The 12,281-nt window shown below is 45.2% G+C and overlaps 1 protein-coding gene across 5 annotated transcripts in view; it reads left to right on the top strand.

Annotated features, from left to right (window-relative positions):
* The window catches only part of SYN3 (synapsin III), a 493,419-nt gene that overhangs the window by 405,587 nt on the left and 75,551 nt on the right, over positions 1-12,281 (top strand). For all 5 annotated transcript variants that reach the window (XM_017536347.2, XM_017536348.2, XM_017536345.2 and 2 more), the window contains exon 7: positions 9,697-9,759. In XM_017536347.2, coding sequence (XP_017391836.1) covers positions 9,697-9,759 — 63 coding nt within the window. The remainder of the gene's footprint in view (positions 1-9,696; positions 9,760-12,281) is intronic.

Below are 12,281 nucleotides of genomic sequence, written 5' to 3'. Positions count from 1 at the left end.
TCTTTTCCCCATCTACAGATGCAGCTGGAACAAGACTATCAAAAAAAGTAAATTGTAATGGCAAGCCCAGAGGGTTTGCAATCCTGTGGCTGCATGTAGCCATGGGACTGAGGGTGGTCTTCACCTCCCAGTCATTCAGGATCATTCAAACCCTCCCCAGAGCCAGTTTGCTGAGGATGTTGTCTGCAGGGTGAGTGTCACCCAGGAGGATCCTTGTAGGAGACCGAACCTGTTCTATGCTATAAACATCACACAGGCAAGAACAAGAAAAGCAGACAAATATTACCATCCTATCAGTTTGTTTATTTTTTACTATTCCTTTTCTCAGGGAAACAGGAAATGTAAGAAAAAGGAATATTTGTTTTTTGGTAGGGCAGGTTTCATTTTAATTTTTCTGAATATGCTACTGGTATTTTTCTAAGACACACGAAAAGTGGAAGGAGGTGATGCAGAGAGTTCAGAGGTGGGATTAGAAAGACAGAGAGCTCCAGGATGGGTAGGGAGACCACAGACCTCACTCTGCAAATATCTCCTGGGCCTTCCTGCGTGCCTGACCAGGGTCAGCACAGGAATAAGGATGGAGGCAGGCAGGATCTCTATCTTGGACACCTGGGTGGGTGGTGGCAGCATTGACTGAGGCTGGGGTACAGGAAAAGGAGAGAGCATTTTTTATGGGAGTTCATGCAGTTGTTTGGAAATGCTGAGTTGCAAGTTCTGCAGAAGCATCTGGTGGCCAGGGTCAGGAGACAGGTCTGTCATTCAGGAGAGGCTTGAGGGGTCAATGTTGAACAGCCACAGACACTGACCCACCACTTCTGACAGTCAGACATTCCTCAGCAATCACAGGGATCCATTTAAAATGGCTAAGAAGGAGGAAGAGGTGAGCAGGCTGTGACCTAGGCAGGGAGTTGCAAGCCAGCTGCTTGGGGAGGTGACATTGGAGCTGACATCTGAAGCATGGGGAAGAGTTGGCTGAATGAAGAGGAGCAGATTGGGACTTCGCTGCAGGCAACAAAAACAGTACATGCAAAGGGCCTGTGGCCAGAGGGGACAGCACTAGTTTCAGGGTTGGAGAGAAAGCCAGTGAGCCTGGGACCGAGAGGCTGATAGGGGAGTATGGGTAAGATGAGTTCAGAGCAGAAGGAAGGCAGGGGTCAGATGACACAGAGCCCTGTAAGCCATGGAGTTTTGTCTTAACATATTTGTGTTTCTGTGTTTCACTTGGTGGCATTTTGTAGATTTGTCACAACATGGCAGAATTGGAGAGGAGTTGCAAAGGTCACCTTGTCTGTGCTCCTCCTGATGGGAGTGTCTCTATGTGCTGTGCTTAAAATTCCAGGGAGAGTCTGTCAGATGCTATACACCAAGGTTACGCTTTATGAAGCAGCTGTTGGGATGCTCCCGTGCTCTCTATTGAATGAGTCTGCTTTAAATGTCTACCACAAACCCCATTTCCGGGATACCCCATTTCTGTCAAAGGCTTCATAATGTGCTCCCTGCTCACAACCTAGGCCTCAGGCTTCCTTCCCCTTCCCTTCCCTTCCTGCTTCCAACGAGTGATGGATCAGCCTTTGACATCCCCCGGCCCACCCTTGCGGCCGTGTGCCTGAAATCATAGATGTGGAGGAGATGAGAACAAGGACAGACTGCCGTCCTACTCCAGGCCTGACCCTGGGCATCCTCTAAGTTCATTTGCACCTCTCCATTAGCGATAGTCATTCAGTGACCAACTCCTCAGTGACCGAAATCTATTATAATGTCCATTCCTCCCATCAATCTGGTGGGATTCAAGTGATCTTCCTATTTGGGGCATGAGGAAACTGAGTCACAGAGTGGTTGGTGACTTGCCCAAGGGCTCACAGCTGTAAGTGTGGGAGCCAGAAGTGAACTGGCGTCCTTCTTACCTCTGTTCATGCTGCTGCCACCTTGTCCTGCTCTACCCAGTGATGACAGCAGCCAGTCTTGTTCTAATAGGTCTGCTGGCCTCCACCCACGTGCTCCAGTTCTGGGCACAGGGGAAGTGCTGGATGACCATAGTAGTCCAGAAGCAGACAGCTCTGGCTGTAGCTCCTCCATTTTCTTCCTGAGTGATCTTATGTTAGAAACTTTACCTCTCTTTGCTTTTATTTCTAGGTATGTAAAATGAAAAAGATAGCAGCTCCCTCATAGAAGTGTGAGGAAACTTTACCACTCTTTGCTTTTATTTCTAGGTATGTAAAATGAATAAAGATAGCAGCTCCCTCATAGAAGTGTCAGAGGCTTACATGGGGCAATCTATGTAAGGTCTTAGTCCCATGCCTGGCACATACTAAGAGCTCCAGAGATGCGAGCTGCTTTTTCCACAACCTCCAGATAACTCTTCCTAAAGCCTGCTCTGCAGGTGTCCACCTCACTGCATCCAAACCCTCGAAACACCTGTGTTTCGCCTGGTGTCCACGAAACACAGTTCAAACCCCTACTTCTGGTGCCAGACCCCTCACAAGCTTGCCATTCTACATCTGTCCACCCTAATTCTGGCTGCACCCCCAAGAAACCTTCCACCCAAATCAACCTTACCGACTCCTTGCCCCCACATTCCTTGTGACTCTGCCTGTTTGCATATGACTTCTCCCACTTGTCATGGGAGACTTTGACTAACACTCATTCAACAAATGCACCTACTGTGTGCTGGGCCTTGTGGAGAGTCTAGAGATGCAGTGGTAAACAAGACAAGCAAGGGTTCCTGCCCTCAGATCACCTATGGGGAGTAGAGAAAGAGTTTTTAAAAAATGGGTGGGTGTGGTAGCCCACGCCTGTAATCCCAGCACTTTGGGAGGCCAAGGTGGGTGGATCACCTGAGGTGGGGAATTCGAGACCAGCCTGACCAACATGGACAAACCCCGTGTCTACTAAAAATACAAAATTAGCCGGACATGAAGGCGCATGCCTTTAATCCCAGCTACTCGGAGGCTAAGGCAGGAGGATCACTTGAACCTGGGAGGTTGTGGTGAGCCAAGACCATGCCATTGCACTCCAGCCTGGGCAACAAGAGCAAAACTCTGTCTTAAAAAAAAAAAGCTTGTATAATTCCAAATGGTGGCTAGAACTAAGAAAGGAGAACTCAGGGTGAGATAGAGAAGTTAACCAGAAGCACCTACTGACCTACTGGAGACAAGTGGCCATGGAGGGCTCTTCAAGGACAGCGAATTTCAATGGAGACATGAGTATGAGATGGGATTGGCCTAGAAAAGAGCGTGAGGAAGGGTCTCTCAGGAAAAAAGGGAACAGCATATGCGAAGACCCGTGGCTGGAGGGATCATGGCATATTCAGTAAAGAACTGAAAGGCAGTGGGCTGGAACATAACTGAGAGGTACGGGTTGGTCTGAGGAGGAGGAGGGAGACACACGAGATGAAACAGAAGACGTGGAGGAGAGCTGGATCAGGCAGTGCCTTGGAGGCATGGAATGGAGGCTAGCTCCTCCTAGAAGTCTTCCCAGACTTCTGACCTTGATTTCCTCCTCCAGATTCTTCTCCATCTTGCTTTTCCTATCACTTACGTAGGACCAGACACTACCTGTTTAAATCTCCAGGGTCGAGAACATAGGAGGAGTTGCCTCCTTTGGTGGGAGGCTGCCTGGATCACTCTAAAGTCCTGGTTCTCTGACTCTGTGGCTTGAGGATGCGGCTTGACGAGCCTGACCTGGGCTTCCACATCTCTGACTCTAATCCTCCCAAGGGAACATTCAGCATGGCACTGGGCTACCCCCACTTATTTTGGTTTCTTATTATTATTTTGAGTAAAGCCCTTATCTGGGTGGGGATCTTTGTTTTCCAAAATCGTTTTGCCTCTTCTGACAGGATGTCAGGCCTCTCATGCCATTGGGCAGTGCTGCACTCTGGAGCGCCCGGGGCATGTGAGCAGGACAGGGAGCCCATGAGAGGCTGATGCAGACCTCAGCATCCCCAGGGAACTAAATAAAGCTATTGTTGGGAAGGGAAGAGAGAAAATAGCCGACAAGATGTTTTTTGTCCTCTGTGACCTGTCTATGTTTGGGGAGGGGCTGGCATGTTGCAAAGGAAGTGGGAATGGCCGTGAAACCCATTTAACAGCTTAGGAAGTGGGGGTGGCAGCAGGGCAGCACCACCATCTTCACTGTCTGGCCTTGAGCAAAGGGCTGTGTTTTCTTATCTATAACATGGGGGAGGGAAAGGATGCTACCATCCATAAAGTGTCTGGTCCCATTCCTGGCCCTTACATGACAGTCAATAAACACAGTCATTTTTAGCCTGGAAGTAATAGGGTGGGTGACTCACCCATATGCAATGCAGTGGCACCCACTTTCATTTCTTGAGCTCTAACAACTGACTTTAGAAACTTAAAGAAGTTCTCCAAATACTGCTGGTTCTCCCTTTGAAAATCTCCTAGTCTGTAGGAATTAAAACACTAGCTCATGAGGATGGGTGTATAAAGATGTTTAGTGAAGTCTTGTTTATAGTAGCATAGAGTGAGGGAGGGAAACAATGAATAATACAAATGTCTATTATTGGGAAACCAGTGCATGTGCGCATGTGTAGATGGTGCAGCTATTAAAACTATCGGGATAAGACCATCTTTATTGACATGGGGGGAGGGGCGTGTATGGTGTGATGTTAAGAGATAAGAGCTATTTTCAAAAATACAAACATCAGCCTCAGCCATATCCGTGCATACATGGTTTGCAAAGATTACACATGGTAAGGGATGGGCAGGAATACACCCCAGACACACTGGTCAGGTAAGATTAGTTACCTGGGCTGGAGAAGGGGTGTGGAGGAAGATAAAGGAAAATAAAATCATCTGTAGAAAAAATAAGAAAACACGTATAGTATAACATTAAGGGAGAAGACAGATGCAAAATTCTACCTCTAATATCGTTGTAAAGCATCCTGGGGGTTTTATTGAACATATAAAAATTATAAAGTAACATGGAGCAATACAAACACTGATCTAATTAGATGATAAGATTGTAGACAATTTTCTTCTTGAATTTCTATAGTCATTTTAATACTATTATTTCAATAAAGAAGTGTTACTAAAAAAAAGAAAAAAGAAAAGCTCCTGGGAGTGCACCCACTCCCTCTACCATCTCTTCCCACTCCAGGCCCAATCTGTGGCATTTAGTGTCTTTAGAATCAATTCCAAATAGGCTGGCAGGTCACCCTCTGGTTCCAGAACTTTCCTGCTTCCCCACTGTCCATCCATGCAACCTTAACTCCCCTTTTTGGTTTCAAATGCCCCCAATAATTTGGCCCCAAATTACCTCTTCTGTGTCCCCAGCACCAGCTCGGAGTCTTGCCAGCCAATACAAGGTTCTAAAAAGAATACTGTTTTCAACAAGTCAAAGTAAAAAATGGCAAAGGAAATTTTTCCCTGGTATCAGGAAAATTCATTGCTTTAGATGAATTCTGAAATGTTTTCTGTGAAATATCTTAAACATTCTCAAATTTTTCTAGATTGACTTTCTGTGTTCTCTAAATCCAGATACAGTGCCTACTCCATGATTTCTAACAATTAATACTTTCCTCCAATTTCATTTAAGAAGCCTGGAGAAGGACATGCAGTTCAAATATAAAATTCTATTCAGCAATCCCCTGAAAAATAGCTTTATTGCAGATAAAATCATATTAAGTGTCTGGTCACAGTGGCTCACACCTATAATCCCAGCATTTTGGGAGGCCAAGGCCAGCAGATTGCCTGAGGTCAGGAGTTCGAGACCAGCCTGGCTAACATGGTGAAACCCCATCTCTTCTAAAAATACAAAAATTAGCTGGGCATGGTGGCACACACTGATAATCCCAGCTACTTGAGGGGCTTGAGCCTGGGAGATGGAGTTGCAGTGAGCTGAGATCGTGCCATTGCACTCCAGTCTAGCCAACAGAGACTCTGTCTCAAAAAAAAAAAAAAAAAAAAAAGATATTATGTGACTAAAATAAATCCTTCCTTCCTATGGGTCTTTGTTTATTAGAGCTCATAAGAATCTAAGCATGCCCATGAGAAGTCTGTGGTGCCCTGCACCGTTCACCCTTGGGAGAACTCTGTGCCTTTTATCCAGCCACCCACAACCTACTCATCCTTCAGAACCCTGGTCAGAGCCTCATTTCCCCTGGAGCAGGGGTTCCCCACCCAGGGTCACAGACCAGGACAGGTCTATGGCCTGTTAGAAACAGGGCCACATAGCAGAAGGTGAACCACAGGTAAGCGAGCAAAGTATCATCTGTATTTACAGCCACTCCCCATCGCTCACATGAGCGCCTGAAGTCAGATCAGAGGTGGCATTAGATTCTCACAGGAGCAGGAACCCTGTTGTGAACTGCACATGCAAAGGATGTGGGGTGCACTGTCCTTATGCAAATCGAATGCCTGCAGATCTGTCACTGTCTCCCATCACCCCCAGATGGGAACTGTCTAGTTGCAAGAAAACAAGCTCAGGGCTCCCACTAATTCTACATTATGGTGTGATGTGTAATTATTTCATATATTACAATGTAATGATAATAGAAATAAAGTGCACAATAAATGTAATGCTCTTAAATCATCCTAAAACCATTCCCCCATCCCACTCCAGACCATGTAAAAATTGTCTTCCATGAAACCAGTCCCTGGTGCCAAAAACATTGCTATCTTTGCTCTGGAGACTTGTACATGGCCACAACCTACCCCATCCCTTCCTGCCTTGCTGCCTCACTCTGCTGTTTCATTGTACAGCCCATGGGTCCAAGCAGATGATAAACCCTCTGAGAGCAGAAATCTTGTCTCAACTTTCTGTGTACCCCAACAAGCACAAAACACAGAACTTGCCACACAGTTCTCATTCAATCATGCCCACAGAATTGATTTTTTTTTATCACTGTCATAAGGGGAAGCATTTATTACACCCTAGATATGCATATGATTCCCAGAAAAGTGTGCCTTTTGATGAGTGCTTGACTGAGACACATAAACTTGATTAAGAGTCAAGACACATAAACTTAATTCCACTTCTGCCATTGTGTGCCATGAAAACAATCTCGTCCCTCTTTGGGCTTTGGTTTCTACAAAGACATGTGTATTTGTTTTCTATTGCTGCCCTAATAAATCACTGCAAACTTAGCAGATTAAAAGAACACCTCCTTATTATCTCACAGTTCTGTAGGTCAGAGGTCCAGGTGGTACAACAGCGTTCTCTGCTCAAGCTCCCACAAGGCTGAAATCAGGATGCATTCTCCTCTGGAGCTTGATTCTCTTCCAAGGTCATTCTTATTGTTGGAAGGATTCAGTTTTTTGTGACAGTGAGTGTGAGGTCCCATTTTCTTACTGGCTCTCACCCAGGGACCACCTTCAGCTCCTGCAGGCTGTCCACATGCCTAAATACCTGGTCCCCATTCATCTCAAAGCAGCAATGGTATATTGAGTTTTTTACATGATTTGAATCACTCTGACTTCCTCTTCTGCCACCAGCCTGAGAAAGTTATTTGCTTTTAAGGGCTCATGTGATCAGATGAGGCCCATCCTTATTTTAAGGTCATCTGTGCCATATAACATAACATTGTATAACAGTCTCATCACACTCACAAGCTTCAGTGATCACAAGGTGATATCTTCAGGGCCATTCCTAGACTTCCACCTATCACAACACAGTAGCACGAGGGTTCCATAAGGTAATTGATCACGTTCTTTCATATTGAAAGTGCCAACCTGTTGTCACTCCCTGACTCTGCGCTCTGGTGTGGTCTCCTGATTTTCCTTTGTTGGACTTCATTTCATTCCCTCCTTTATCGACAGATGCTGCCAGGCCAGAGCCTTGGCTTTCCTTCCTTAATCATCGAGTCTTCTTTTACCTCTCCCCCAACCCCCGCAAAGCCAGAGTCAGTTCCTTCCCCTCCTTGCTTCTACTTTACACTTTAGGTTTCAGCACCATTTGGTGCTAAGTGGTTTCACATTCCTTATTTCTTCTTGCCCAAATAATCCTGTGAGTTAGGCATGATCATACCCATTTTGCAGATAAGAAAACTGAGGCTCAAAGAGGTTAAATATCTAGCCTGAGATGAAACAGGGAGTAAACGGCAGAGCTGCTGGCACTCCTGCAAGTGTGCCCTGTCCAGTTCTCACCAGTGTAGCATATGATTAGACTTGAGGGGACCGGGGGGCAGAAGGGAAGAGAGAGAACACCCGTTTCCCCTCACCTCAAGCTCCACCTTAAAATGAGATGAAACAAGCTCCAGTAGTGATCCAGGCAGCCCCTGGACTGCTGACAGTTCCTAAGTTCTGCATGGGTGGCTGGGTGTGATGATTCAGCCAGGTAACTAAAGTCCTTTGGTGAAAAAAAAAAAAAAAAAAGAATGTTTGTAGAAGTGTTGTTTATAATTTGAAAAACAGAAACCACCTAAAGGTTCATCAACAAGAAATGGAAAATGATGATGTAATCATGAAATGGAATACTATGCAACAATGAAGATGAATCAGAGCTATACATATCAATATACATGAATGTCACATACATTGTGTGCAAAAAAAAGTTGCATAAGAGTATTTTTCATACTACTTATATAAAGGTTTGTGGGGTTTTTGGTTGTGGGTTTTTTGTTTTTGGGGATTTTCTTGAGACAGGATCTCATGCTATCACCCAGGCTGGAGTGCAGTGGTACAACTCACTGCAGCCTCCAACTTCCTGGCTCAAGTGATTCTCCTGCCTCAGCTTCCCTAGTAGCTAGGACTACAAGTGTATACCATCATGCTTGGCTAATTGTTTTTAATTTTTTGTAGAGATGGGTTCTAACTGTGTTGCCCAGACTGGTCTTGAATTCTTTGGCTCAAGTAATTCTCCCACCTCAGCCTCCTAAAGTGCTGGGATTACAGGCATGCACCCAGCTTTATAGAAAGTTTAAAATTATGTTTATATATATATATATATATATATATATATATATATTGCTTGGGAATCATATATAATAGTAGAATTGTAAATAAATGCAAGGAAATAATAAACATGTAATTTATAAAATGGTTACCTCTGGGATGGGAGGAAAGAGAGTGTGATCAGAAAGAAGAACATCAGGGGCTTCAGCTGTCTAGGTAATGTCTTATTTCTTAAGCAAGCTGATGTCCATAGTATTGGTCTTTAAAGCTTTTTCTATATGTGAAATATTTCATAATTATGATTAAGTTAATAAGTAATAACCACCAGGAGTATTCTCATCACATAATATTAAGTGGAAAGAACAGGAAACAGGGTTGAATATGCATTATACTTCCAATTTTGTAAAAGCAGAACAAATCAAGAGGAAACCTAAATATAGATTTTTTTTTAAGACCAGCAGATAATAAACCAAAACTGTTAGACATCTGAGAATGATTTTTACTGGCTTCTTTATACTTCACAATAGATTATCTGAAGTTTTTATAGTGAGCACTTATTGCTTTTGGAATCAAAATCAAATGTTGCTGTTTTTTAACATTGATGTATTCACTGTAGACGCCACAGTAAAATGGTCTTAAGAGCTCAGAGCTTCCTTTGGAAGCCAAAAGCACTGACACTGAGGGTGTTTGAGCCATAGCAGGGTGATCATCTGTCAAGGCATTCTTATGGGGATTCCTGATGATATCAGATGAATGGATCTTTCTGTGGAATAAGCAGTGCCCAGAGCCTTGGTGGCAATCCTCTGAGATGCTAAGAGTGACTTCCTCTTGTCTCTTTCAGGTCACAGCCCCACATTTCCCGGTGGTGGTCAAGCTGGGACATGCCCACGCTGGAATGGGAAAGGTAAGAGAAACAGCACTTCTACTCACAGTGGACACACCCACAGATTCCCCAGACCACCTGTTCCTCTCCCTCTGTCCCCTATGGACCCCTTAGCACAGGCACCCAGAACAGAGTGTCAAAAAGAATCCATAGTACATCTCTGTCCCCTCCCCAGCCCACTTCCTCAGAGCTCCTGGTACACAGAACATCTTTTCAGTTTAGTCCTTCCTTGCCAAACACTACCTGGAATTGCTACCTAATCATTGTCTATGATTGCAGCTTAAGAGAAAGGGATGTGGAGCATTTTATTAACCGTAATTCTTTTGTGAGGGATTGCTGTCACCATCTCCACGGCCATGTTGTTAGCCCATGTCTTACTTATCTCTTTATCGCTGTATTAGTCCATTCTCACACTGCTACAAAGAAATACCTAAAAGTAGGTAATTATAAAGAAAAGAGGTTTAATTGGTTTGTGGTTCCACTGGCTGTACAGGAAGCATGGCTGGGGAGACTTCAGGAAACTTACAATTGTGGCAGAAGATGAAAGGGAAGCAGGCATGTCTTACACATGCTGGAGCAGGAGGAAGAGAAAGAAGGGGGAGGTGCTACACTTTTCTTTTGAGACAGAGCCTCACTCTATGACCTAGGCTGGAGTGCAGTAGTGTGATCTCAGCTCACTGCAACTTCCACCTCCCAAGTTCAAGCAATTCTCATGCCTCAGCCTCCCAAGTAGCTGGGACTATAGGTGCATGCCAGCACACTCGGCTACTTTTTGTATTTTTGGTAGAGACTGGGTCTCAAACTCATGACCTCAAGTGATCTGCCTGTCATGGCCTCCAAAAATGTTGGGATTACAGGCATGAGCTACCACACCTGGCCAAGGTGCTACACGCTTTTAAACAACCAGATCCCATGAGAACTCACTCACTATTACAAGAACAGTAAGGGAAAAATCCACCCCCATGATCCAGTCACCTCCCACCAGGCCCCTCTTCCAACATTGGGGATCACAATTTGACAGGAGACTTGGGTGGGGACCCAAATCCAAACCATATCAGTCACTGTAGGGCTGACACCTAGAAAATGGCAAACACATCTGGTTCCATGGAAGAAGCCCCCAAAGTCAGTCAACTGCAAAAGTCAGTAATATATTAATTTCACACCATCACAAATAACATCCTGACAAACTATATTGGTCAGACTCTTTCAGTTACAAGTGTCAAAATGTTCAAGACATTAGGATGTCTGAGGTAGTTCTTGGTAGATTTTGAGCAGAGCTGGATCCAGGAGTTCAAATGAAATAGAGCTTGATCTCCCTCTTTGTTTCTTGGCTCTGTTCATCTCTACTTGGCATTTTCTTCAGACTGTCAAAATGGCTGTGAGCCATCCAACCTGGTCCCTAAGCTCACCGTCCCCAAAGGATAAAGATCCTCTTTTTGTCCAGCACTTCTATGTCTAATCCCATGGAATCTTGCTTGGATCAATGTGTTCACCCTCAACAATGGGATGGGGAGATGGTTTAGCTCAAGTCAGACCATATGTATCAGAGTCCCACAGGAAAGGGGTGACTGGGGGTTTCCCACAGTTTGCCTCTCAAGCCTCTGGCTCAGACAGAACCAAGTGGGAACATGCAGACCTCAGTACCTGCCACCCACATTAGAGGGGACCTGAGCCCAGACACAATGCCCAACACAGTGGGTCCTAGATAAAGTACAGTGAGAGCTGAACAATGTGGGGCCAAGTAGACACGTTGTTTTGAATAAGCCCACCCAGACATGAATAATTCTTCACCTCACACCTATATTCTTCTCCACCTGTTACGGTTCTGTATGCCTAAACTCTATTCCCTTCAGGCAGCCTAAAAAGGAATGGGTCAGGCAGGTCAGGGCACGACCCACAGCTTGGACATCTGCATAAACTTGGGCGAGTTACCATCTAACTTTTCTTGGTTTCCTCATCAGTCAAATGATAATTCTAATAACTGTCTTTAAAAATGAGTCCTTCCTCCAGACTATATCCCTGTAGAAAGTACACATCGTGAGGGCAGGAAGTTCTGCCTGTTTTTCCACTGCTGTATCCGAGGGCCCTGAGTGGCACCTGGTACACAGGAGGCCCCCCGCCCCACTTCTTGCTTAGGTGGATGAATGAATGATCCCGACTTTAGCCATTATCCTATATTTGCTCCCCATTCCTCCCCAACCCTCTTCCAGCCCAGCGTATGGCTCCAGCCCCTTCATTCCACGAAAGCTGTCCTCTCAGTGGTCTCCAATGATCCTCTGTTGCTAATTCAGTGGGCACTTTTCCGTCCTCATTGGAATCCACCTCTATCATTTAAAGCGTCTGGCCATACTTCTATCCCAAACTCTCCATGCAGTGGCCTCCGGTGCATGCTCTTCTCCTGGCTTTCCTCATCTCTGTCTCTGGACACTCCTTCTTGGTCTCCTTCAAGAACTTTTCTTCCTGCATCATCCCTAACCATGGCTATTCCATCTGCACACCATCCCTGAGTGCTCTTGTCAACTACCTCAGCTTCAGCTGCCATC

This window comes from Cebus imitator, unplaced genomic scaffold (assembly GCF_001604975.1).
Source record: "Cebus imitator isolate Cc_AM_T3 unplaced genomic scaffold, Cebus_imitator-1.0 Scaffold97, whole genome shotgun sequence".
In the NCBI taxonomy this organism is placed as follows: Eukaryota; Metazoa; Chordata; class Mammalia; order Primates; family Cebidae; genus Cebus; species Cebus imitator.
The sequence above is the reverse complement of the archived record's forward strand: the minus strand, read 5'-3'. Positions and strand labels throughout refer to the sequence as shown.